The sequence below is a fragment of the Balaenoptera musculus genome, chromosome 2 (genome assembly GCF_009873245.2).
Source record: "Balaenoptera musculus isolate JJ_BM4_2016_0621 chromosome 2, mBalMus1.pri.v3, whole genome shotgun sequence".
Classification (NCBI taxonomy): domain Eukaryota; kingdom Metazoa; phylum Chordata; class Mammalia; order Artiodactyla; family Balaenopteridae; genus Balaenoptera; species Balaenoptera musculus.
Window position 1 is genome coordinate 16911169 of NC_045786.1, and position 27996 is coordinate 16939164.

The following is a 27996-nucleotide window of genomic DNA, read 5'->3' on the forward strand; positions in this document are numbered from 1 at the left end:
GTGTACTCTAGACATGGCTGCACGGAAATTTTTCAACTGTTTTCAGATGCTCTCAGACACTTAGTGCTTTGCTGACTGTCCACTGAGTCATGCCCTCATGCCTAATACCGAATCCACTTTCAACCTGAAGGGCCCTTAAAACCTTGACATCCAAGGGAGTGTGAAGTAGAGCTGTGCAAATAAACTCTTCCTGTCAAACCTGCAAATGGCTCTTCAGTTTGGAAATGCTTAAATTCCCATGAGTGTATATGCAGCTTAGGCTGATTGGAAATAACTCTAGAACTTCATTCCCTGGCTGTCCTTTTCCTATTTTTAAAATTTTGTTCTCAGGGTAAGATTTAGTTACTAGGTAAGAAAGAAGTTAACTGGTGGTCAACTAGAAGAATCCTAGACACTAGAAACAACTGACTTGAAAGGAAGGAGCCATTGACTGAAATTACCGGGTGCCCAACACGTGAAACGACCAAAGTTCCAGACTGAAAGTCCCCAAAGCATACGTATGAATCACTCATAAAGAAGAAAAAGATATTTTCTTTTCTCAACAGCAATGAAATGCATTCACAACCTCCCCTTGTACTTGCATAAGGTTTCCTGTTGTGCTTTAAAACTCTGCAGATTCTCTTGCTCACTGTGCTGGGATACTTGAAATTTCATTTCATTTTTCTTCCTAACATTATTACCACTGTTTAGAAAGGATGAATGACAACCTCACCAAATGATTAGGACTGGGACTTGAATGATTGCAATTAAAACTGAATGGTACCCAGAACTCTACCAAGACACAGACCAGCACTGTGGAGACGCTCACTGGCAATACCACGCAGGTTCTTTTAAGTCCTTTCTCCCTGGCGACCTTTGTGGAATGCCCTAACAGAGACCCTCAGCGCCTGAGAGAGTTTGGGAGGAGATAGACAACTCTCAGCCTCAGAAGCACAACTGCTCACACCACAGGTATCTGTCAGGAGACCCAGAGGGACTTAACACCTGGGTGTTTATACCTTTCTCAGGGCTGAAGCCATCTCTGCTAATCATGACACTGGCCTCGATCTACCTGCTGTTTTAGTCTCACCTGCTGCATCTACCTCCCTCCAACCGTATCTTCCAGCCACATAAAGTATTTATTCTTCCTAACACAAGATATGCCTTTTCTGTCTTTGTGCCTTCACATGTAAAGTTTTGTCAACTTAAAAGAACATTTTCCTCTTTTTTTTGACTGCAAATGATTCTATATAGAAAAGTGATAGATGTCTATTGAAAATTCATAAGATGCAGAAGAGATTAAAGGAGAAATTAAAATCTTCATAAGACCACCAATAGGAAATAACGGCTGATAATAGCCTTCCAGAGTTTTATTTCCTTATGCAAAATATATGTAACCATCTTGTGTATATTTTGTTATTGTAAAAATGAGGTCATATTACCTCTATGTTTGATAACCTGCTTTTCGTTTAGTTTTATGGATGTATTTCCATGCCAAAAGTATTTTTCTACATCAATTTCAATGGCTGCATGGTATTCTATGGCCTGACTGTAGCGTCATCTATTTAATCAGTCGGCCGCCTGTGAACACTTCTACTCACCTTGATTGACATTCATCCAGTGGACACTTAGTACTGCGTTTCCACTAAGTTCTGTATTAAGTGGTGAGGATACAAAGAGCAGCAATGGGAGACACAAACACAAGATTACAGGATGGGGCAATGCATGGAGGAAGGAGAGGTAGGGGGATTGGACACATCTCACAGCTGACTTTGATGTCTAAGACACCTACTGAAAGATGCACAGTAGGAGCTCACAAGTGGATAAAAAGGGAAAGGATGTTCTAGGGAGAAGGAGGCACAGGAAGGGGAGAGGCAACGGGGAGGAAATGAATGAATGAAATAACATCACTAGACAACCTACCATGTTTCCCTCACCGTTATAGACACTATTTGTCAAGAAATGGATTGATCTCTAAAGAGTGCTGTGTTCTGCTCATTCGGAAGCAAAATAATCAGTTGTCATGAACACCATTCAAAATCTGGCCATCCTCTTGGTGGGTTAGCTTTTTGAATTCTGATAAGCTCTCACCAACCTCACATCCAGTAGACAAGATTGGAGACCCAAGACAGGCAGCTGGAGAGACAAGGACACAATCCCGAGCAGTTCTACATAATGGCAGCCCTCTGTGTTTTGGAGGGTTCATCATCCTAAACAATATTTCCCTTCTTCTCTTAAAAATTCAGACACACAATAACCGTAATTAAGTAACCTGCTTTCCCTAAATCCAATCAGCTCTGCTCCCATCAGTATTTTCTTATTTTGAAAGAATGTCATTCATTATTTCACAGCTGCTTTATTTTTAATTGGAAGATGGGTGTGATTTCACATCTGAGTTTGATGTACTTTCTGTTTAACATTAAGGGTGATGGTGAGGGGGTGGGAGGATGGGAGGGGGAAGCACAGAGCTGAACGTCAATTGCGTTCACTGAAACTGTGGAACGTTTCACTCCATGTGTGTGACAAACATAAACATCTGGTACTTATCTGATGGTCTGTAGGCAATTTGACGGAAGTTTACCAAACTCCTTTTGAGTTCGAGTGGCCACTCTGAGTTAGCTTATCACTGTTAGCAGAAGTGACCCCATACGACATCCTGTTTCCAATATAAATATAAAAGCCTAACACTGCTGGTAGAATGTCTACCTACATCTTATCTTCACTGTGCTCCCCACACAAAGAGAAGACATAGCTAGACATCAGGCACAGAGGAGGAAAGCGGAACTTTCATCCCGGGTGGGGAGAGGCACACCAGTAGAAGAAAACAGCTGTCCTCATCCCCTTCTGGGGGGCAGGGGATGGTGTCCTACAGCTCCTGTGGGGTGAACCGTCCACCTCCAACTCCCTCTTCGTTGTAAGATGTCTACAGGTATTAACCCACATGCACTTTATGACCATGGCATTGTCTTAGTAATGACAGGAAACACAATCCCCAGATAAACAGAAGCCAGGAGAGATACACATTTTACTGGGAATCACTTGAGGACAAAGGTCACGTTTTAGCATCGTGCAGTAAATCATGAAGCAAACCTCGGCAAACTGCTAGTTAAATACCAGCATGCAGCCTCCCAGCCATGAAAGAGATATCATCGCTTCCTATAATAATACATAACCAGCTATTGGTAACGTCGTAATGTGGAAAGCCTCATTTCTAAAATGAAAAATCTGTCTTGCTCAATAAAATACTGTCCGTTGAGCGAGCATTGGCAAGGGAGTGTTTCCCGGCTTTTAACATTCCCAAGACAGGTCAGTACAAGAGCCTGAAAAAATAACGGACAAAGAACTGGAGTCTGATTAAAAACAGGAAAAATACTTTCTTGGGGGGGAGGTGGAGTGTGTCGGATTCTTTTTAGAGCATCTCTGATGACTCAAAGAGCTGTTTAATTCATCACTAGACACTACAAGCTAAAGAAAATATTTTTAAGCAATTGTCTCATTTCCTTAGATAACACACGTGCTTTCTGATAATGCCTAAGCATCTGAACATCAGTGCTGTTCCAGGATCTGGGGGCTTAATTCACAGCACCTGATCATCATGTTCCTTGACTTAGGATCTTGGACTTTTTATAGTTGCCAGTAGGAATACAACCATTTTATAGTTGGTGGCATAATTATCTCTTTATGTATTTTTCATGATTACTGTATTACATGGAAAAAACACTGATGGCTAAAATTACTATTATATATAGAAAATTCATAAGGCAACCCCTATGTGTCAGGCATTTTATTAAGGGCTAAATTTATATACATTATCTCTTCAACTCTTAACAATCATACAAGGAAGGTTTTGTGGACAAAGCAACTGAGGAACAAAGTGATGTGTGAACCTTGCTCAGAGTCACGTAACTTGTCAGTGATTAAGCCAGGACTTACCCCAGATCAGACTGGTGGCCCATGTACACGCCACTACACCCATGCTCTTCCTCAATTCCTATCTTAAAAAGCACAATTATCAAACGGTAATTTAGAATTTCTTAGTGAACAAAAATTAAATCTTACAGTTATTCTTTCTGGAAATTACATATTTGTATAATTATCGAGAATATGAAACCATTTATGATTACTTTGACTCCATTTAACGTTTACATTGACTACTGGAAAGCCAAATTTTGCAAATGACTCATTCATGCTGTTGAAAAACAAGACAGTGGTGACAGATCATTTTTAGCAAAAGATAATGAGAAAACATTTAAAAATTCTGGTAAAGAATACAAATAGCCAAGAGCAAGAAAAGTGCAGTGCAGGAAGAACCTCACCAATTTTCTTTTCTCATCTTAATTGCTTGAATTAATTTTTTTTTTTCCATAAAGGAAAGCATTTTCCTGGGTAGAAGCAAACTACTGGTTGCAACAAAGCCTGTGCTGATAGTAAAATAATCCCAAGTGAATGAACAGATGAATTTTCCTTTCCAAAGACTTGAGTCAACCAGCTAGAATAACACTAGATAAGGCTGTGCAGCCCAGATGCAGCACAAAGCCTGGCTTCCCTGATGCCACTGTACTTCATGCAAAAGAACAACAAGGAAAGCACAAGACAAATGAAGTCCTCAAACAAGGGCTGACCTCTGTCTCCTTTGGCTGATAAAGGAGATTATGCTGTGGGGCTCCACTGCCTTTGGATGTTGGCATATCCTTTCATTCTCACATTAATTTTTTTGGCATAAACCAGAAGCAACAAATTAAAGAAGAAATATTTAATTCTGATATGTTCTTGGAACTGGAGTGCCATGTGGTTCTCTCTGAAGAGTAAGATCTCTTGTAGATGTCAGAACGGGCAAGTGGCATCGGCAGGGGGAAAGGAAACGGACTCCGTACTGCGGGTTGACACCAGCATCTCAACTAGAGACATTTCCAGAAGCCAGCTACCCAAATCACCCCCACGTGGAAACCACGAAGATGGAGCGTGAAGAGGAGGACGCGGCTCTGGGAGGAGAGCGCGGCAGGGCCACATCTCCTGAGGGTGTCTGATGCAGCATTTCAAAGACCTTTGACAGCAGGGCAACAGGACTGTGACACCCACCGGCAAATGCTCAGCTTCACTGATGACATCAATTTAAGACAAATATGGGAGGAGTCTTCACATATTCCATGCAAAATCTGAGGGTTTCTTTTTCCCTTCTGTATTTTCTAGAACAGATATAATTGTGTTCAGAGAAAACAAATATTCCATTTGAATTCCTCTCTTACTCAATAAGCCTGTAAAATCTGGACATCAGGACACAGTGTATTCTGATAACAAAGGAGGAGAAAATGAGATCGTATGGGGGTTCCTATAGACTCTGGGATACAAGTAATCAGCATCAAAGACAATTGGAAACTTCTGTGTAGAGTTAAAGAGAAAGGCTGACCGAATGCCTAGGCTTTGGCAAAGATTGTTGTACGTTTTTAAGACATACGCCAACCTGAAAACTCTGTTTTTCTTTAAAACGAAGAAGCTTCATTACTTCAACACCACGTTCACTTGCAGATGGGGACCTCAGAAACTTTAATAGCTCAGTCAGGAGGATGACACTTAGATGGTCCCCTCTTCCAACTTAGATACTTAGGAGTCCTTACTGGGCGGTAAAAGATTCAGGGACTTAATAGTTTTATTAACATTTTTTGAATACTTATTTGTAAGTTACATTAAATTGAAAACCTGAGCCTAATACTTTGATCTGGAAAGTACTCAGAACACAACAAATGTAATCCCTAGAAATTTGGTTAAGAATTTAACCTAAAAGCTCTGTAGTAAAAATCGCATAATGGAAATGCCTTAAGAAAGAAAAATAGGGCTTCCCTGGTGGCGCAGTGGTTGAGAATCTGCCTGCCAATGCAGGGGACACGGGTTCGAGCCCTGGTCTGGGAAGATCCCACATGCCACGGAGCGGCTGGGCCCGTGAGCCACAATTACTGAGCCTGCGCGTCTGGAGCCTGTGCTCTGAAACAGGAGAGGCCGCGATAATGGGAGGCCTGCGCACCGCGATGAAGAGTGGCCCCCACTTGCCACAACTAGGGAGGGCCCTCGCACAGAAACGAAGACCCAACACAGCCATAAATAAATAAATAAATAAAAATTAAACTTTAAAAAAAAAAAAAAGAAAGAAAAATAAATATGCTACAGTTTAAAAAAAATTGTAACCAGCCTCAGATATGCATAAACATGATGTAGATCTAGTCAAATGCCTACAGGACCATTGTACCATGGGCTCTTGCTAGAAGATTCAGTCAGCAAAGATTTAGCAAGCATCCCTGCATGGAGGACACAGGCTGGCTTAGGCTCTCCTGCTATAACTCTTGGTTCCATCCATTAATTGTTTATTGTAATACTCATGAAAACTAGGGAAGCATTCTCCCAGTTAGAAGGCTTAACGGGTAGGAATTGCTTGGGGTCAGTATGCACGAGCAGGTCAAGTGGAATGGATCCAGTTGACCGCATTGATCAACATCCTGTGAGATCAAGCAGACTGTGTGAATAGATCTCTGCTTCTGATGTCTGTCTCTGCTAAAACAAAGGGGGCGCAGTAATGGAAGAATGACTAAAGGGTGGTCTGGATGACAACCATTTTAAAACGTAATAGAAGAATTTATGACCTCCGCACATAATTTCAGTAGGACTGTATTATGCAGATAAAGCATTTATTATTCTTGCTTTTATGATTAAAAACATTTCGGGCAAACTATAAACCGATGCATGGAGCCAGGGTGCATGCCCACACGGATGTGTCTTAAAGCCCAATAATGGCGCTTCACGCATTGTAGACGCTTAAACTGAAAGTGTGAAATTAAAGTAAACCGAAGGACGCCAAGGGTCCAGATAAAACCATTTAATCCATTAAATTCAATAGATATATATGGTATGCCAGGCTCGGGAAGGAAGTAGGCCTATGCAGAAAAAAATGATAATACGAGACTGAAAATAAGAAGTGCCACCATGCCCACAGATGAGGCATTGTGAGGTTCAGAAGACGATTACGTGCACAAGGGGAAAGTTCAGGTCAAGAGGTCATTTGAATCATTCAAACTGGACCTCATAGGATAGGATAAGATTTTGGCTGTGGAAGGGGTCAGGGTTGATGAGTTAAAGGCAGAAGGAACAGGAAAAGAAATCCCAGCCAATTTCCGGCATTTCAAAATATCTGATATGATGAACATTCTCCTTCTGTCTAGTATCTCTTGGCAAAAGTCCTTTAGAGCAGGGAAAAGCGTCCTCCCCACCCCTAGCCCCCAACACACATCCTCCTTTGCAGAGGCTTTCATGGGGTCCACGGGTCCAGGCCAGGAAGTGCTAGGCTGGTGACAGAGAGACCATGCAATCTTATTTGTAATTAAACTTTCAGCTCATGACCATGCACTGCACTGCTGAGCTAATTATGCTAAAATATGTGCTTTCACTGCCTCTGGGAATCCAAGCATTCCTGGGAATAAGACCTAACCCTCAGTCTGCATGAGCCAGATACCTCTCTCCTGAGTCTCATAGCACACTGTCCAGCCCTACCCTCTGTTTATATCTACGTTTGAAAGAAAACATCTCAATGAAATGGCATCAAAACTGCGTGTTTTCTTGAGGAGTCCACACTACTGTCGAAATCACACCGTTTGCTCCTCAAACAATTAAAGAGAGGGCCATGAGTTGAGATCATGAGCTTCCGGCGGTGGCTATTTCCGTGTCTAACATCCCTTGCACTGTGGAGGGAAGCTGGTGGCTGGAGATTCTTCTTTTATCACACAAATAAGTGCTAGATACTTGGGTGCAAGAGAGGGAAGGTTACCAGATTCCTGCCCTCTCGTCAGTGAGGGAAAAAGTCGAGTAAACAATAAATCTCAATACAGAGGGAACTGGCTGCATTAAATATCCTCAATGAACTCTAGGACGACAGGGAAAAGTATTTGGGTGATGCAGGCAGCACATAGTGGCAAAAAAGCACAGGCCCCAGGAGCACCTCTGTGGCTTTGATATTAAAGAACGACCTGGAATATGTTAAGCAAGTTAATTAGCCATTCCAAGCCGTGGTCTCCTCTTCTCTCCAACACAAATACCAATGCATAGCCCATTTAGTTATTTTTCCTGGTTTTATGAGAGTCGTAATGATGCATTGGTACACACATTAACCATAAGAATGTGACCCTAATATTTTTTCCCTTAGTCATTTGGGTAATTGGAGTGTGTGTGTGTGTGTGTGTGGTTTTGCCTGTAGTGGCTAGATTGTTGTAACTTGTTTGAAAGAGGGACAGAGCTTTCTTTAACTTTAAATTCACCTAGCCTGACCTGCAGCGTCTCATCCTTAGCAAACGCTCAATACACATTTGCCGAGTTTAAATTCAACGCTGTCAGTTCAGCGTTGCTGGCAAGATCTGAAACTCCTTTTTCCCAGATAAAGCCAGCTACCCATCGTTAAGCCAATGTTAGCATTTGAGCAACAAACTTGTACTCTTAATTGAGGAATATGACTATTCTTACCTTGGTGTTTAAACTGCAAATATTAAAACTACTCAAAATTTCCAGTCCTTTGAAAAGTTCACCACTTACAGGGAAGGTCTGCTGGATGATGAGTTTTGTTGGCCAGGTCCATGCCACGTGAAGGATTCTTTTTTATTTATTTCTCAAAAGACCTCTCACTAACTTACGAAGCGTCCCTCCTCCCAGAAGTTACCCCAAAGGGCAGCAAGGCTTAAATCATTTTTTTGCCATATCTATCATGCTCTCCAACCTCTTCTCAATCTTTTTGTTTTACGGCCAACTTATTTGGGATCATGACGTCCACAGGATATTTATGGATTGGCTGTACCTGGTATCTTAGACTTTTCTCAGACCACTTCTGTATTTTTGAAAAATTAGCGACATCAATATTTCACTGTCTAACTATAGGTCTCCAAGTTTTCACCTAATTAACATATGATCCTCATACGATGTTGGAATTGTAGCTTTGTGTGGCTGGGAAATGAGTGCAGGTTTCAGGCCTTTTGTGATCTTTGTGTTTGTCTCATGGTCTCTGAGAAGCAGCCCAGTAGAAGAAGCAGTGATACTAATTCTGCATTGAGGCCAGGGAACATAACACCTTTCCAAGGTGCAATAACCTCAGTTATGGACACATACATCATTCCATTTATCAGCAGTTTAAAGAGATTTTTAAACCTGAAAGACCAAGAAAATATTAAACAGGTACAGGTAAGGTCTATTTCTGTTTCAAAAGCTGTTGTTCTATGCCCCCCATAAAGTTTTATTATCTGCAGTATTGGGGAGATTTCTAAATGACTCAAGATCAACGCACATCTGTACTCAGACAGCATCTGTCTATTTCAGCACCAACAAAATGGCTTGTTTATTATTAGTTTTGCAGTAAGTCACGCCTTTAATTTTTCTCCCTCCTTCTAAAAGCTTGGTTTCAAAAACAAACACAAGGATGAGTTTCTGGAAACTAAAGACTTGCAGATGGGGGCAACGGTCTAAATCAGGCTCTTGGCCTATAAACTTTGACAGCATCCTTTTACACTGACTTTCCATGTATTTCTCAGGGATCTACGTGGGCCTCTCAGGTTAATGAGAGTTTCATGTGTTGATGGGGAATCTGGACGGGCAGGTGTCCAAGAAAACCCCTCTACTTGGTGTTAAAAATCCTGCAAAGAGCTGACGGGATTACTGAGATTAAAGTCGGTCACCCGCCAAAAGTTATAACAAACGCTGCCCCGGAGACAAGGGAGAAGACGAAGAACAGGCGGCCTAGGTACAGTTGGTTGTCAGAAATTGTGTGTAAACAGTGGGTCTCTGAAGGGATGCCAATCATTCCTGAGAACAGATGAGATGAACTTCACAATTTAATATATTTGGTCAACTGCATTTTCCCTGTGTGGAAGCTTACCATTCAGTCAGGAAGTGTATACTGATTTTTTTTTTTGAAGATGACTTATAAAGGAGGTGGAAAAGCCCTTGAAATAATACATTTTCAAAGACTTACCCTTTAAAAGAATCATCTGTAATTACCATTCATAATAGATGTTCTATAGTTTCGGACTGAGCAGAGGCCAGCCCGTGGCAGGAAAAGAGCTGGAAAGTTGGAAACTGCATGGATGGAGGTGGGTAACCAAGGTGAGGAAGGGGAAACATTTTGTGCTCTGAAGACATACTGTTTTGCCATCCAAATGCAGTCAGGGAACAGAACTGCAAATTCTTTTAATGTTCTGAAAGAAAAAATCTGTCTATAGTAATTTCATGCATTTCAGTCCAGGTCACACAATGGGAAAAATGCATCTGCACGTCTAATTTCAAAGCACAAGAGAACAAGCACAGATGTTCCACGAAACATATCATGCTCTTCCTCCCCTATCCCTGCCCGGAGTCCTTAACATAATGGAAGAAGCTGTGATTCGCATTTATCCACCGGAACCATTCTTAACACGTGGACAGACACGTCTATTTCACCACATCCTTGGAGGTGACACAAGGTGAAATGTTTCCTTGGTGAACATGGCCATGCTGTGGTGTGTGTGGTGTTGGGGGTAGCGGGGTGGGCTTCTTGGAAGAAAAAATAGAGCTAAGGCCCGTATTTGGAAATGTGGAAAAAAGCATTTCTTTACGCTACCTTGCAGGTTTCCAGGACAGTAAGAATCCTATCATTTTGTCACTACACTTTAAGATGCAAAGTCAGGCCTGAGAACACATTACTCTGCGTGGTTTTAATAAAGCTGCTGGTATATAAGAAGAAATGGAATAAATAAATTTTAAATGGAATTAAAATCTTTTGATAAAAAGATTTTAATTGAGATGAATTTTATATGAGACACATGAATATTCTAAATCTAGACACTTTAAAAAAAGATAGGTAGATAAACAGATGTTCCCATAAACCCTTCTGGAAAACAGCAAAGTTCTTAGACTAAGGGAACTAAATTATTATATTACAGAAGTTGATAAGAGTTCAGTTTCAGCATATTACAGATTGAACCCCAAATTACCTATTCCTGTCTGCTTTTCCTTTTTGTCCTACTCTCCAGAAGAGACAGGAATGTCCAGATGTAGATCATGTAAGATGCCTTCTACATTTGTCTTGGTAAATGAGATTCTTTTATTTACGAGTGGTTGATTTAGAGGAAATATGTTAAATGAACAAATGTATTGACTGATTTTTCTTCACGTGGTACATGATTGTTAAATAAATGAATTCTTACCATCTTGGTATTAGAGCTTTGTAAATAAAAGTATCCTTATAAACGAATGCAGTATTTGGAAACTAAGTTAAAACTACAGAAATAGGATAACATGTGTGCTACAAAATGTTGCTGGTTGACACCAGCAGTGACACTAGTCTGGATTTTCAGAATAATGTTTAAAAAACTAGGCCAGGAAAATTCTGCATACTCTGTCTTCATTTTTTAAGACTGGAAACTTAAAAAAAAAAAGTTCTTTTCTCTTTTCCCCATGAACTCTGTGTGCCTCCTGAAATATCAAAAACAATTTGTTCAGTGTTTCATATTTCATTTAACTTGCTAACTTCTTTTATTATCATGAGTATTTCCCACTGGAAATTTTATCTTTAATTTCCGGATCTTCAAACTTAAGGCTCTGTCAAATTTCTTGCACCTGTAGCCATCAGCCTGTGCCTCTACCTGGGTCTCGGTCTTTCTCTTCGGAGATGGGGTCTGTCTTTGTCAGCTTTAGCCCTAAGTAAACACATCGAGTCTTAGACGCATGCAGATCACCGTGATGACTTTCTTCTTAAGCTGTATCCCTGGTGCTGCATTTTTTCCCTCCACTTTTCTGCATTAGTATGATGGCCTATAACATGCTCCAAATTGCATGTGGTATTTGTCTTCTTAAGGAAAGAAAAAAGACCGAGTATTGGCCAGACATTAAGGTGTGAACAGCCTGGAATGGTGGGTAAGCCTTTGCCTTTCAGATACTTCCGTCAAAGATTAGAGGGACATGAAAGATGAACTGCCCAGACTTCATCTTATCTCCCCTAGTGAGCTGTACTTCCCCCTGAACTAGCACAAAAGAATCAAGCAAAACAGCCCCGCTAGTGAGGTTTCTATGTGGAATCCTCAGATAAGCTTCAGGGTGAAGCCAACCTAAACAATTACTTGATCTAAGGAAAGAAAATCTTCTTAATTAAAAAAAAAAATTTTTTTTTTGCTATGTGTTGCCTGATATGATTATCAGTACTATTTAAAACGAATTCGAGCTATGCTTCATATATTTATATTTTCTTTTAAGCAAGCCCATGGTACCAGCTGATAGAGTAAATTTATTTTTAATAGAATCACAGAATCTTAAATGCTTGAAAGGATTTCAGAAGCTGTCAGGTCCAATCACCCATCCCCTGAAGAATTCTATCTATTGCTGTCTCAGGCTTGCTAGAAGAATAAAGAAGCTTATTTATTTTTCTGTTAAATCCAGAAAATGTAGTTTTAAGTTTAAAGCACTGGGATTGTAAGAAAAATAAAACTTTGGTAAAATTAAGACTTCATTCTTCTGAAGGAAGGCAATTAAAGGAAGGCCATGAATGTGTTTTTAACCCGTGGAGGCAAAAAGAGCTGAAAAAAAAATGTACAAGTCACTTGTACAAGTTCATATGTGATTATTCTAATTGCACATTAGTCATAACATGTGCAATTAGTCTCAACTGCTTACTCTGTTCGATAGTTGGAAATATAAAAGCGTAATGCATTTTATTACTATTGGGATTTATAGAGCATTTTAAATTTAATCTACTTTCCTCTCTTTATTTGAACGTAGAATTGAATGAAATGTGAAGGCTGGGGGCTTGCAGTGCAGAAAGGAAATACGTATGCGTGTTTGTGTGTGTCTCTGTTTCAGGTCAGCATCCAAAATTGCTATTTTGATGTGGATCAAAATTGCCATTTGGATGTGGAGCTTTCAAATGGTGCATTAAATGAGAAATATATGAGGGCACAGAATACCCATTCACATCCTGGCTTTGGAATTTCCAGGGTGGGCCTTTTGCACCTTTGGAGAAGTTTGCTGTGGAGGTGCTTGAAAAGTTTCCAACTGTGGGTTCTGCCACTTCTGAAGAACACACATTGTTTTGCTCTTGGGCTTTCAAATTCTGATATGAAAGTTATCTAAAGCTTAGGAGTTTGTGTGCTACATTACATGCTGCATAAACGTAGCCATCGCTCTTAGACGTGAACATTAACGCGCTCTGTAAAACGTAGTTATTACCGCCAGGGCAGAAATCAACAACCCCACCAAAGGCATTTCTTAAAACTGCTATCATAAAGTCTGTGCATGTTATGGATATCATTAACATTTTACTCCCCAAGGATTCCCAATTGTATAATAACAGAAGTTCTTTAAATTTTAAATACCACAGACAGGAACAGCCTTTCACCTAAAACAGATGTGAAACCATCAACCTTGCCTTCCTATTGGTCCACAGATATGAAACTGGATGGTAACTGATGGCTTCTAATGTGTTGTTGTTTAGGTTACAGAATTGGAAACTTAATAGTATGTTTCCCATGAAAAGATAAGTTAATAAAGCAATAGACAGGTTTTCAAACACAGTTCCTTACTCTTGATTACATTTGAAGTTCAAAAAAAAAAAAAAGAACTGTTTATTTCCATACTGCAGAAAAACTAAAACAGGTAAGTCAAGGTCAGGGACACACAACATCCAGTCATGGAAGGGCTCATTTCAGTCGTATTTTTCCTAAATCTTGTCAGTGATGACTGGTGATTTTATCCTTGTGTTTCCTTTTCTTAATCCCATTCTTATCAGTGCATTTTGAGACCCAATCGTGCAGTACTCTAAAATAACATCTGTATTTATTTAGCTAAAAACAGTCCACTTTTAAAAGCTAAAAATAGTGAAGCTTAAGATAAATAAGCAGGCAGGTTTATGATGCTATTTTCCTGCATAAGGTAAACAGATGCATCTGTATTTTTGGAAAACAAAAGAACTACGATTCTGTTCAAATATCTACAATAAGCGGTTGAAAAGTGACAAAAACCAGCCAAGCAACCAGCTACTTTTTCTTTCAAAATTCTGATCAGTCTGATTATTTTAAAAATGACTTGAAAAAAAAAAAAAAATGACTTGATTAGGATTTTGCGCATCTTCTATACCAGTGGTTTACAACTGGGGATGATTTTGCCCCCAAACAGGACATTTGGCAACTCCTGGAGACGTTGTTTTTGGTTGTCATGATTGAGGGTGTGTGTGTGTGTGTGTGTGTGTGTGTGTGTGTGTGTGTGTGTGTATGTTACTGGCTTCTAGTAGCTGGAGGTCAAGAATGCTGCTAAACATCCTACAACACACAAGACAAGACAGCCCCACAACAAAGAATTATCCAATCTAAAATGTCAGGAGTGTCCAGACGCAGAACCCCTGCTCCAGACAAAGTCCAATCTTTTGTTTAAATTAAAGCTTCTGCAGTGACTGTTCAATTTACTAGACATCATTTACCAATCAGCAGCTAAGCAGGATATACTGGGATTTAAACGTGCCTGCTTGGTCTTCAGACACAATCTTCAGAGAGGATCCAAACTCACGTCCTCATACTGTTACAACTGAGTGGGAGCAAAGAAGTGGTGGCCAGGATACTGAGATTCCAGCCCAGGTCTGTCAGTAACTTGCCCTGTGGTCTTGCAAATAACTTAATCCCTCTGAACACATGAACAATAAGGAATTTAGACAAAAGGATGTTTGTACCTATGTTTAATCTTACTCTTAAAGTCAAGATATTCTGGAAAGAAATATAAAAACCTCTCCTCTAGAATTTAACTATGAATGTTGGTTCCAAATAGACACTGCCATAAAACAATTAGAAACCAAAACAGCAAGCAAAAAGAAATGTTCATGCTCTACAAACTAACTTATTTTAAGTGTAATTCTACCCAAACAGTTGTCGTTCTTTCAACACTCTCTTCCCAGTGATGCGTCATCATAAAAATCAAAGAGGCTTCTTTAAATGTCATACATTCTCTTTAAAGTGTGTTGACATGAAATACTAACTAGTAAAATCCTTAGACTGATTTTTAAAATTGAATTAAGTGGTCAACTTGACCAAAATGGTTAAAATCATCTTGCTATGTTCTGACAAAACAACAGCTAAAAATGTCTAAATAATTATGTCACATGTGCATTGTTTCCCCCAATCATATCTTCCTTCAAAAACAACAAAAAGCTCTGAATTTCATCTGTCCCTATAAACACATATTTCCTTCAAATGACTTCCTATAATGTGAAACACCAAGGTACCAGAGAAAGAATTAGGAAAAGTTCCTCAGGAGACAGTAACTTTTGGAATATGGGCTTCCTGGGTGGAAACCTAGTTAGAGATAACAGGCCTGTGATACATGAAGGGTCAGAGGTAAAGCATTTATTTTGTGCATGATGTATACGTCAATGCAGAACTAGGGTAAGATAACCAAAGTCTCACCTGGGCTACTTTTTTAAAAAGCAAACTGTCGGGACTTCCCTGGTGGCGCAGTGGTTGGGAATCTGCCTGCCATTGCAGGGGACACGGGTTCGAGCCCTGGTCCAGGAAGATCCCACATGTCACGGAGCAACTAAGCCCGTATGCCACAACTACTGAGCCTGCGCTCTAGAGCCCGTGTGCCACAACTACTGAGCCCGTGTGCCACAACTACTGAAGCCGGCGCACCTAAAGCCCGTGCTCCACAACAAGAGAAGCCACTGCAATGAGAAGCCCGTGCACCGCAATGAAGAGTAGCCCCCACTCGCCGCAACTAGAGAAAGCTCGCGTGCAGCAACGAAGACCCAACGCAGCCAAAAATAAATAAATAATAATAATTTAAAAAAAGCAAATTGTCTCCCTTCCAGATCAATGTTTCAGCTAAAATAGCAAGTTAATATTAATTGCAAAACATACACAGAGCACACCTGGGGAATAAACATTCAGTTGAACAGCTATATTTTCCTTAAATTTGCCAACATTATATTTTACATGCATCATTCCACATTTGGGTAACCCAGTGAGCTATTTTCGTCAGTTCTCTAGTCACACATTTATAAAGCATTTTATTGCAATTTCAGCAATTTACTAATGATCTGAATGAGAAAATGCCCCCCGATCCTCGAAGTGTCTGGTCTGTAAGCACAGAGAGTTTACAGTCAGGATAACTTGCCTCCATACATGTTCTGGATTAGTTCAATTCAGCAGATAGAACCGATTTTGAACACAGATTATAAACCTACTAGAAACTAGCAACTGTATGAAAAATCACAAACTATTTTATAGGAGATCCCTGTTCTACACTCAACACGTTCACAGAAGAGAATGAAAGATGTGTCCAAGAGAGCTGAGAAGGAAAGAAAATGAAATATGAAATTTGTGAAAATAAATGACATTTAAGAGTTTTAAGATAAATTACTTCAGCTGCTACTTTCAATTTGGGGAAACCCTCACTTTGAAGAAAAAAAGAAGGGTTTCAGATAACAAATTCTTCTAATCGAGTAAGAAACACTCACTTCTCCCACCTAAAATGAGATAAAAATGTGTAACAATACTGTGTATCAGAGGGAACATTTCCAAGAATTCATGAGTTATTTCATCCCATTTGGCACGCAAAGGATGTCCAGCTAGCCCCTTCTTAGCTCTTGAAATCAGGTCCATGCCTTTACATGATCTTTTGTCTCCATTCTCAGCAAGGTGCAAGTGAGATTCGGAGGTTGCTGGTAGCAACAACTCACACCCCTGGGTGGATGTGGAGGCACCTGTGGGTAGTAAACCTTGAAGGACCCCCTGGACTACAGCAAAGACCTTGGGGCTGGGGGCTGGGGGCTGGGAACCTGGCGAGAGGAAGGACAGTTTCCTCTGTGATTCATGAGGTCTTAAGACCTCACCAGGATTTTCGCTTTGCCCAGTTTAGCTGGCGTGAGAGTATCTGCAGGGCTTACTGCATTTGACAGAGCAGGAGGTGAAAAACTCCCAATTCCAACGGCCAAAGAGCTCTGCAAAGGCCAGCTGCACCAGGGCCTGGTTCAGATCTGACCCTGTGAGGCTGACTGTCCCCACAAGTTGCAGCTTTTCCCCAAATCAGGACTTGATGAACTATTTAACCTCTCTGGGTTTCAGCCTTCTCATAGGAAGATGCAGATAAAGAACCTCTGGTCCACTTAACTTACACTCTAAGACTAAAGTGGGATGCGTATGAAAAGGGGCTTTTATAAAGGGAAAATGCTATAGAAACACAAGGTTTTGTTGTTAGAACATGTCTTAAAATGAATTTTAAAATCCTTAAAGCAACCCAGGGCCGCTTGGATTTGAACAGTTTGAATGAGGGCACCTACTTTCTTCGACCCTGCAGCTGTGGCTGTGAGTAAGTGAACCCTGAGAGAAAGAGAGAGAAAGTGTGTGTGTGTGTGTGGGGGGGCGTGTTTTGACTCAGTTCAGCCCAACTCCTTACACCAAGGCCTTTGGTTACTGGTGTCTGCTTTCAAAGTTCCTTCAGTTAGGAAATGTGGAATATTATCAAAGGGAAATGCATGTAAAGCAAAAGGAAAACACTGAAACAAGCCTAGGCATAAGGTTAGCGTGAGCTCCTCTCTTCTGGAACTTTCCTTCTCCTCATCCCTCAGAATGAACATTTCTACCAGAAAATGCAGTGAACAGAGAAGGGGCTTGCTGATGTATTCTTACAGCTACAGAGGGTCTTCTTGGAGATTACTCTCTTCTGTGGGATTAATCCATCACAGGGCTGATGGACCAAACCAAACAGGATGTGGTTTAGAAGCCAACTGCTTCCTGCTCCTCTGGAATAAGAGAAGGCATGAATAATCTAGCACCAATCTTTAATTTTTCCCACAAAAGACAATGCTACCAAATTTGGAGATGAGCAGAGCTTCAGCCTGAGTTGGTTTGTCAAGTAATTCTGTTTCTAAAGTCACTGGAGGGTGTAGTAATCGATTAGTCCCTAGTGCCATTTTTATTTCTTTGGATCAACAAAGTTCATATCCCATCCAGGCATTATGTCTCTTGACTTTTTTTTTTCTCTTGTCTCCTGGCATTTTAATCAGGGCAAAGTCACAGTTGTTTTGAGGAAAGCACTCCCAAGAGCTTTAATTAAAGCTAGAAGGATAAATCTGTTTATAGTGCAGTGAACACCATCATTAATAAAACATTGAAATAATTAACGAATTAAATTCTGCTTTGTGTGTGAATGGCTACACCAGGATTTAGGAGAACATGTTTTCTCATCAGACACATTCTACAACCTTAGTTTGCAGATCTGAAAAGAAAAATCCGAACCTGCTTTTTTCTGAGATCCACAGTCTCGTAGACTGCCAGAGCTTGAATGGAGAAGGCTACGTTACCTTTATTTTATAGGAAAAGAAATTCAGTGTCAATGAGGTTAATGGCTTGGGCTCTAATAATGTGCTTGAAAATTAAGAATTTTTATAGCGCCACCGATAAACTGAGTCTTTCCTTAGAATCCTTGATTATTTAACCAGAAACAAAAAGAAGATAAAGATGAAATGAGTAATAAGATCAGCAGTTCTAGGACACGGACCAGAATGGCATACTCTGAAAAACACGGGCAAATCTCACAGGGTGATTAACTCTGCAATTGACAAGTAGGAGGTTTTCGCTTCTCAGGATATGAAGTGGCCTTTGGAGCAGGATGTGACCACGTGGAAATGTCCAAGCCGGGACTTCCCTTCATGCTCCTCCTCACTAAAGGGCTTCTTGCCCTGGTTCTTAAGCTTTTTGCCAGACAACAGATCCCACAGGAAGCACCAAGGAGGACATCCACACCGGCGGTTAACGATGCATTGTTTTTTTATGTCACTCGGTAATTTCCTAGAGAAAACAATTGAACTAAAGACTGTTCCTGTCTTGAGGGAGAGTCAGTTTCCAGGGCTGCCTTATTAATTTAACACATGCAAGTGTTTGTCCTTGTTGCTACAGCACCATGTTTTGTGGGATATATTTCGTGCAAAATGTGACAAAGCCGAAAAAGAAAACAAATGCCATCCTCATTCTGATGTGCATACAAATAGGACTGTCAAGTACAAATGGTCCTGTGATGGGAGGTATGTACCTCCTGCCCTCAGCCTCCCTTATGCTGTGCTTGTGGGTTAATTTATAAAACATCTATCCAATGAAAACAAGCCTGCCCCTTCCAAGGAGTTTCAGAAAAGCTGGAAACACATGAAATTATTTGTAATTAGGTGATGGGTGGATGTTAGGACCTCCCACCAAGTACACAGACGCAACTAGCGTGGAAATGAGCCCGCTGAGCTCCCGCAGAAGAAAAAGATCATTTTCCCTCAAGGTGAACTGACGCTGAGCTCCTCTGACGTTCACCTCCCGGAGGGGCTGAGGAGCCAGGGCTCCCCATTCTTGGTTTAGAATCGGGAAGCCCCCGCTCATCCTGGTGTGAGGCTTCTCAGCACGAGGAAAAGTATAAAGGGTTGGGGACGGATGCTTCACAAGATACACCTGAATATATAGGAATTAGTGATAAAGATAAAGCACATGGAAGAGTAAAGAAGCAGGTGTTGGAGTCCAGCAGACCTTGCTTCCAAGCCCGTGACCTTGGGCATTTACTCATCTCTCCAAACCTCAGGGTCCTCATTTTAAAAATAAGGATAAGTGAACCTCTGTCACAGGACCGCTCTGAGGACTGAATAAACATGAGGCAAGCACTCAGCAGAAGTTGGGGCACATAGGAAATACTCGATACATGGCGACTATCCCATGAATGGCACACGTGTCATTCGTGCTGTCACCAAATATATCTAGCTGTCCTCCCTCCAGCACGTCTGGAATCGCTGCCCCTTGGAAGTTAAGCGTGGCCGGCCGTGGGATGTGCTTTGGCAATGAACTTCGTGTCGTGCTCCTCAACGGAGCCTCAGGAGTCAGTGTGCTTGGCCACACTCCCTTCCTCCCTCTGCCTTGGTGACAGGTTTCGGATGACGGCCGCTCCCTCCAACTAGGTCCTGGTGTGAGAAGATGTGGGGCAGACCCCCTGCCGGCCAGAGATGGGGGTGGCATGAGCAAAAAGGAAACCTTCTTGTCTGGGGGGTTTGGGTTACTTAGCTTATCCCGACCATACTTTGATAGAAAGAGTTGGACCATTTGAGATTTTTCTTCTGGGGTCACCTCAAATGGTGCCCAACTCCTGAGAGCGATGTAAACCCTGTCCCAGTGACAATTGCTTTGTGAGAGCCCGTTCTGTCTCCACGCATCTACTGACACAGAATTCCTTGCCCAGAAGAATTGCTACCGTTGCATTTTCAGAACTCTTGCAAGACTGACATCCCTAAATTATTGAGTGTTCTCCACCCTGCCGAGAATACAACTACATTACCATGCAAACATGCTTAGCACTGCAAAACGTAAGCTTCTCTCCAGAGGCACGTCTGTCAATCACACGGAACTGCTGGTTGGTGTGGGGATGTGGAAACACAAGTCTCTAAGAGCTATTCTGACGTAGGCAAGTTCATTTCATTTCTGACTTAATCTAGAGCTGGATTCAGCAATCCCACCCAAGGTAAAAGCCTCTTCTTTTCTCACCCTCTACACATTTCTCAGTGTTATCATTTCGAGGTTAGTGTGAGTTCAGCCTTCTGAAATAGGCCATTTCACTTTAAGTGTATGTTAAACTAATATTGACCTTTCCAAAGTAAAACAAAATCTGGTATTTGTGCTCAACAGACTGAAACAGCCATAGATGTAGAAAGTAGGGGATTAATCATCCTGGTATACTTTCTTGCTTAGAAACTCTCCCTGGGAATTAGTCATTTTTATATATCTCGCAATTAGTGCAGGACAGGCTCTGCCTACTCTCTTGAAAAGGAAATCTGGATCCTTCAGCAAATAACATTGGATAATTTGCCCACTGTTTAACCCACACAGCCAGATATGATGTTTCATTTGACAGTGGGTGAAAAAGTCAAGAACATGAACATCAGGCCTTGGGTGGGAGTATCCAGACATCAAGGCTGGGCAAGTTTAGGCTTTGGGAGTGGTGCCAGGGACGAGCTGGAGATGAGTCCCGGTGGAGGTGCAGAGGAGGGGAGCCTGTGGGGAGTGGAAGGGTGAAGGCAGGGAGGGGAATATTAGAGCAAAGTGGGGAAGGCAGAACCGACATCACTATTAAGGACAGAGACGTGTACATTTCATATGTCTGTGCCTGTACGTAATCCACAGAGACCAATGCCTTCAGCTAAACCACTTCTTGGGCACGTGCTGCTTGGACCAGTGTGGGAAAGTAAACCTCAACCCCGTTCTGCTCTTCTCCTACCCTGAGCAAACAAACAAACAAAACACCTTACAAAACAATGACTTCAGGCACACCTCCAAGTACAGGTAATATATTTCACTAAGGAAATAAAAATCTGTTGAAGTAGGAAGCACATCCATAGAAAATGTATGGCTGCTGTGGGAATAAACCCTCAGGTTTTTTAGTTGTTACCCAAGTGAGACACCTGTGTTCAGATTCTGTAAGAGTCATATGTAAGTATCTGAGAAGATAAGCGGTTTTCAGGGATGTCATCTGGGCCTGCTCTTCTCTGATCCTGTGAATTCTGCAAAGTGATTACACTCGGCGGTGGTCCCTGTCCTTCTCGTTGGAAGGCATTAGTCACGGCGTTGCTTTTTTCAACAACCGTTTTAGATGACCCACATCTTCCACCCTGAGTGTGCCAAGTATAAGTCACGTACCTGGATCCACTCTTTGTAGGAATCCTCTCCAGGGGTCCACCCATTCTCAGGATAGTGGAGGCGGGAGCGTTCGGCAGACCAGTTGGTGCTGTACTGGGAAGAAGCTGTGATCTGGTCAGAGTGAATCTCTCCGGATTCCATGCCCAGAGCTTCCATACACTTGAAGTCTGGAGGGAAAAAAAAAAATGGCCCTAAGTCATCAAAACGAAGGGGACCTAGGATGCATATTTCCTTTTTTGATCTGGAAAACTAAAACGGTCTTTTCGATGTTCACACAGTCTTACAAAAGATGACAATGAGGGACTTATTGGATTGTAGCACCGATCCGTGCATTTTCATGGCAAGAATTCTGAAAAGCAAGGCTATGAAGATCTCACAGTTGATTATTTTTCCAACAGGGCTTAGGTGGATATAAATACTATAAATACTATTAGAAAGTTTTTAGGAAATGATGGAAATTCGGATTTATTTTCAAAGTTGAATGTATGCGGATATGTCATATGCGTACACATCAAGAGTTACATTTAAATAAAATTTTACTATTTCCTCTAAGATCTAATAAAAGTGAAAAAGACTCTGTCCATTTATAGCCCATATTTGGTAGGCTAAGTAGACTTTAAGTCTCCATCTTTCAGAGTCCTTGCAATTGGCACCCAGGCCTCCCCTTTGTTATGCCCCCGCCCTGGACTGGCCATGGTTATTAACACCATCGGTTTATTTTATTAAAACACAACAGTATCCATCAGGGTAAAGTGCAGTATCATAGGGTCCCAAAGAGCACCACAGTTTTACAGCAGAAATAGTAATATTCACAACGATGACCATGAATCATGAAAACATGGATTCCATTAGGCCTCATATACTCAGCAAACAATGAAATATGAACTATGATACTGGGAAGTGAATAATCAATTTTAGGAAAATGTAAAGTACCAAAGTGCAAAAAAAACTTTAGCGATTAAAAAGAAGATTCTCAACCATCCAGAAAAACATCAGCTAACCAAATTTCCACATTTTCTGAATTTTCTATCATAATTAATAAGGTTTTATGGCATAAAAGGTTTTCTTTCACTGGTTTTCTACTTTTAAGCTTAGGTTTGTTATTTGGAATATAAAATGGCACAAAAATACATGAGTGGATTAACCAAATAAATTAAGTAAAAATAAGATTTTGAAGTTTAATTGACCTTTTTGTTTTCCAGTAAGATCTGGGAGAAAAGATACAAGCATATCTGTAGAACAGGTCTCCTAACTCCCCTGCCTTTTCCCTGTGCTACGTTACAACCTGGCAGCTAAAACTGATGAAACACAAATTATTCATTGTTTTTTCAGGTTTTTTTCCCTCGGGCTCTTAAAAGAGCTGGAGACCACATCAACTTAGTCGTGTATTTTAAGAAGATACAAAAAACATATTACTTGTTTTTCTTTTATGGAAAGTTACAGCAGAAGTTAAAAGATGCTTCTTTTACACGAATATCCACTTTCATTCACATAAGAAAAAGAAAAACAGCTTCCACAAGGGTCTCCCCAAATCAAACCACCACACACCATCCATCTACCTGCCTGCCTGTCGATGAACTCCGCTGATGCTGATTGGTTCTTCTCATCCAGGATCGATGCCTGTCCTTTCCTGGCTCTCAGCCCAATACACACTGGAGGGTACCAGGTAGGTGGTCTGGCCATATTTCATCGTTTCAAGGCACAGTTTTGCCGTTTCCCACTTTTTCTCCCATAATTTCAGAGGCTTACATGCCGCCTGCTCACACATAGTTTTAAGAAAGCACCCCAAAGAGTTCTTCCTATTGATATCCATATAAACCATTTAAAAGAGAAAAAGAAACACTTGGCACTCCAACTCACAAAACACATCTGTAGTGTTCACAGGGCCGCAGGTGTGTGAGGAGGAATAACAGTGACTATTTACCACAGGGCTTTGCAAGAGGCATAAATACTGACCTTCTGAAACGCTGCTTTGCAAGACACTATAGTTTGCCGAGAAGCCTTCTTTGGCTATGGCGCTGTCTGTGTAGAAAACCATGGACAGAATGCCGGATGAGGAGCGGATTCGACCTGGTGTTTTCTGCCCACAGTAACGCCCAATGTGGGGACCAACTGCAGAGGGAGAAATGCAGAGATCGTGAAAATACCTTTCCTTCTGCAGCAGATGCCAGCAGAACCATTTGTGAACATGGGTCCCAGTGGAACCCGGAAGTGTTTTCTTACCCCAAGCAAGTCTTCACTAGCTAATTGTTTTGCAGTGAACATATTGGATCGGGTTTGCGGAGGGGATTTTCAAGTGTGCTCTGAAGGGCAATAACAGGCATAACCACATTCCCCAGTGAGCAGGACTGTTTTCAGGAACAAAATCGAAATGCTTGCTTCGATTGCAAAGGAGATTTGGGCTGTCAAGTGCACCCTGGCATTCATCTCCAGGACGGACCGCACGGTGCACACGGTCCAGCGCCCAGGAACTCTAGCCAGCTTGTGATCACCCACGGGGGGCTCTTGGAGTCACCTGTCCTCAATGCCCCCGCCCTAGGAGGGGATCCTGGGGAATGTTCTGGAAACCAGTCCTGGCACCAGAGCAGTATCAAGGTCTGACCCAGCCCTGGGTGACCCCCACTCCCTTCCTCTTTCCATCTTTCAGTCCTGGAGCCTCGTTATGATGAACATCACAGACTTAGACAAAGGACAGTAGATTATGTCCTAATCAGGGCTGTATCTGAAGACTAATTCATAATTGTAACAATTAAAAAATTTAGAAATTATAGATACCAATAATTTACACATAATAGCAAATTGTGATCAAAACAAAAGAAAATGTGTCTTTCTGACTTTTGTCTCAGTTTTTTTTTTTTTTTTTTAAAAGATCATTTATTTATGTATGTATGTATGTATGTATGTATGTATGACTGTGTTGGGTCTTCGTTTCTGTGCGAGGGCTTTCTCTAGTTGCGGCGAGCGGGGGCCACTCTTCATCGCGGTGCGCGGGCCTCTCACTATCGCGGCCTCTCTTGTTGCGGAGCACAGGCTCCAGACGTGCAGGCTCAGTAGTTGTGGCTCACGGGCCCAGCTGCTCTGCGGCATGTGGGATCTTCCCAGACCAGGGCTCAAACCCGTGTCCCCTGCATTGGCAGGCAGATTCTCAACCACTGCGCCACCAGGGAAGCCCTTGTCTCAGTTTTTTATCTCCCAAACCTCAGAGAGGTGACTGCATCGCCCTTGTGCCCAGTGACGAAGAGATGACGCAAAGCAGCCATTTGACTGCACACCAGGAAACAGGTAGTAACTGAGGCAGAAAAAGATTGGGGGCACTGACTGATTGGCGATCAAGTTGTTACTTGGCTTATACTGGCCATCCCTTTGTTGAAGTGCTTTTAGACCAACCGTGGCAATTAGCAACTGTAAGTTGCCTTATAGACAGTGTGGAAGCCCCCTGGGCTTGGAACATCTTTCCATTTCCCTGTCCAGATCAGCAGCAAGACAAAAAAAAAAATCCCCTTTTCTCTAGATTTTTTTGTATTACACATATGGTAAAAACATACCAGATGGTTTGGGCTTTGAAGGACAATCTGGTGTGGACCGTTTTCCCCTCCAAGAAATCCGTGGTTCTATGCATTTCAACTAAGAGTTATTGCTTTGTTCAAGGAGGCACAGTAGGTGGACCTTTCTCTGGAGGGATGGGCCTTCGGCAGGGAGGTGGGGTTCCCAGGCCGGTGTGTGCCGCTTGGATGCAGAAGGCGGCTGGTGAGAGCTGGGTGTAGCTTCACGTGTGATCGAGAAAGTGAACCCCACGTGAACTGGCCTCCCTGGAGCCCCACATGCTAGCTGAGTTCCTGGCAGGTGGCTATCTGAGAGCCCTGCTTTTTAGAGTGCTTGGATCCTGGGCTAACAGGTTTTCAGTTCTTGGCCAACCCTCTTTAAAAAATAAAAGGAAAGAAAAGAAAGAAACTAAGCTAAAGTGGTTTACTATCTGAGTTAGTGCAAAATGATAAGTTTGAATAGCTGGTAACTTCTCCATCGCTCAAAGTAATGGATGTGACCGATTTCCTGCTCTACTGTCACCCCTCACTCTCTAGCACCCAAATGTTTGTGTGTGTCAACTGCTTTATTATGAAGAGCACAAGGGGTCTGCCCATTTAGAGGACGGGTACAGACAATCCATAGGGCACCACGTGGTCGTGGACAGTGGTTCTGCAGAATGAGGGGAAAGGTCATGATATCAGGTTTCCCAGTTGGCAGAAGACAGCATCTCAGATGAAACTCTCAAGGCTTTTTGTTTCTCTCTGGCTTTAATCCTGGCCTCAGATTCTCCCACAACAAGTACTAGCTCTTCGCCAAGTTTTCTTCATTCTGAATGTGGCCCTATCACCAATTCAACACTTTCCCCTTCCCCTAAGAGCGCAAAGTTGCCAGCAACATATGCATGAAAATATCTTGCTGGAGTCATAAACTCAGGTCTCTCCTTTCCTCAAAAAGAATCCCATTTCTGGTCTGTAATCTTAATGGGAGGCTTAGAGTCTATTCATCCTCCCTCAGTCTTTTCCCTCATTTAAATTCCATTATTGTGGTTTCATAACTTTCTTTTTCTTGAGTTTGTGGGCAAACTTTTACAGCCTTACTCCTGGGGGTCTTTCTCAGATCGCCACAGCCACTGACCTTACCAAGAATACAAGCACACAAGGAAAGCTGCAGTCACGCCCTCACCACCCGGAGCTCCGGCTGCCTCCCCTCACCGCCCCTCTGCTGTCACCCAGTTCCTCTGGGGAGGGCGGGAGGTGGAGTCTCTTTGAAAGAGCAAACAGAAGAGAACTTGTCTAGTGCAGACTCATAATTCAGAGAGTCTCCATGACTCACTGGTTTATAATGTTGAAGACATGCCGGGTAAATCTGCCTTCTGTCCTTTTGAATATTGCCCCGGGACAGCATGCGGCACGCAAGTCTCTTTAGGAGCCCTCAAGATAGGAGAGTGAAAGGCTTTTTCGACTATAATACAAAGAAGTATTGAATTTTCCTGAACAACAGCGAGACCTTAGCCTAGCAAGCTAATGCAATATTGATCTGAGCCAGAGCGGCTGCAAGACCCTCATCTGTCTTGTGTATGCGCTCATTTGTGGATTTACATGACCACAGCTCTTGGGTTCCCTACTTCCGGTTATTGTGGAGCCAAAGGCCTAGGAGATGAATTCAAACTGTCACAAAAACAGAAGTATAATTCAAAAATAGAATGACTGGAGAATTTAAGCAACAGGTACGAAGCTCTCTCTTGGGGGAGAGCAGGCCCGCGATGATCATAGCTTCTCAGGTGTGAAGGCAGCACAGGATTTGTGCTGTTTGAAAGATACACCTGCAACAGGAAATGGCAAAACCCCATTCTTTGTATTTTCCCACTAATCCCTCCATTAATTATAACCCTACCTCAGAATCAGACAATATGGCTTTCTGCCACCTTTTTATGAGAAAAAAAGGCAACAATCTACCATAAGGAGGTACTTTTAAAATGAGGTATTTTGAATAAATAAACAAGAAAGGGGATCATTTTGAAAAGGCACAAGATAGGCTACATCTACTTTTCTTAGCATAAACCTTTCGGTGGAGAATATCTGAATTTTGCAACTTTTCCCCAGAGAAAAGAATCTGCAACATTTAGGTCATTTATATTTTGGAAGGTTTCTATCATTGATATTTTATATTTATATCATTGATATTTTATATATTTTAGAAGGTTAATTTTAATATGAAAGTAAATAAAAACCAAACAGAACTCAATCCAGCTTTCATGATGCTTAGTCCTAAAATCATTGATAATTTGGGGAGCGTAGGTCACAGCCTCAGTTCCAACTCTTTCCCCAGCCTGGATGGACGGACAGCTGGCTTCACCTGCGCCCAGGTGGTGTGAGCTAGGCATTCACGTTTGGTTCCATAATTAGGCACAAGCATTTGCAGGCATGCTTTGCTCATGGCTCTCAAACCGTATGTAAACTTCCACCAATGACTCCAGAGCCGCTACTTGGGAATCCATGGAGCTTCAAAGAGAGTGCTAGCTGGAGGAGTGGGGTTTGCCACGTGCACGCCTTGGATCTCAAGTTTTGGAGTAAACTGCTTCTCTTCAAAGTCAATCTGAATCAATGGGTCACTTTCAATTACTCAGTCGTCTAATTCAATGCTTATGATAAAATACAACATAAAATCACTTGATGGTTACAAGCCTTCAGCACCTTCTGGTTGTTGTTTTTGGAAAGGATATCAAAGACTAAAAGCGATTTTGCTGGCAAGGAACTCTACGTGTTGAACTACATGACAAAAACGTTCCTAGTGCCACTGA

The 27996-nt window shown here is 41.8% G+C and overlaps 1 protein-coding gene across 5 annotated transcripts in view; it reads right to left on the reverse strand.

The window, feature by feature from the left end:
* NRP1 (neuropilin 1) overlaps window positions 1-27996 on the reverse strand; it is a 137751-nt gene that overhangs the window by 45815 nt on the left and 63940 nt on the right. For all 5 annotated transcript variants that reach the window (XM_036842417.1, XM_036842420.1, XM_036842419.1 and 2 more), the window contains 2 exons: window positions 23628-23783; window positions 21672-21838 (listed from right to left, as the gene is read on the reverse strand). In XM_036842417.1, coding sequence (XP_036698312.1) covers window positions 21672-21838; window positions 23628-23783 — 323 coding nt within the window. The remainder of the gene's footprint in view (window positions 1-21671; window positions 21839-23627; window positions 23784-27996) is intronic.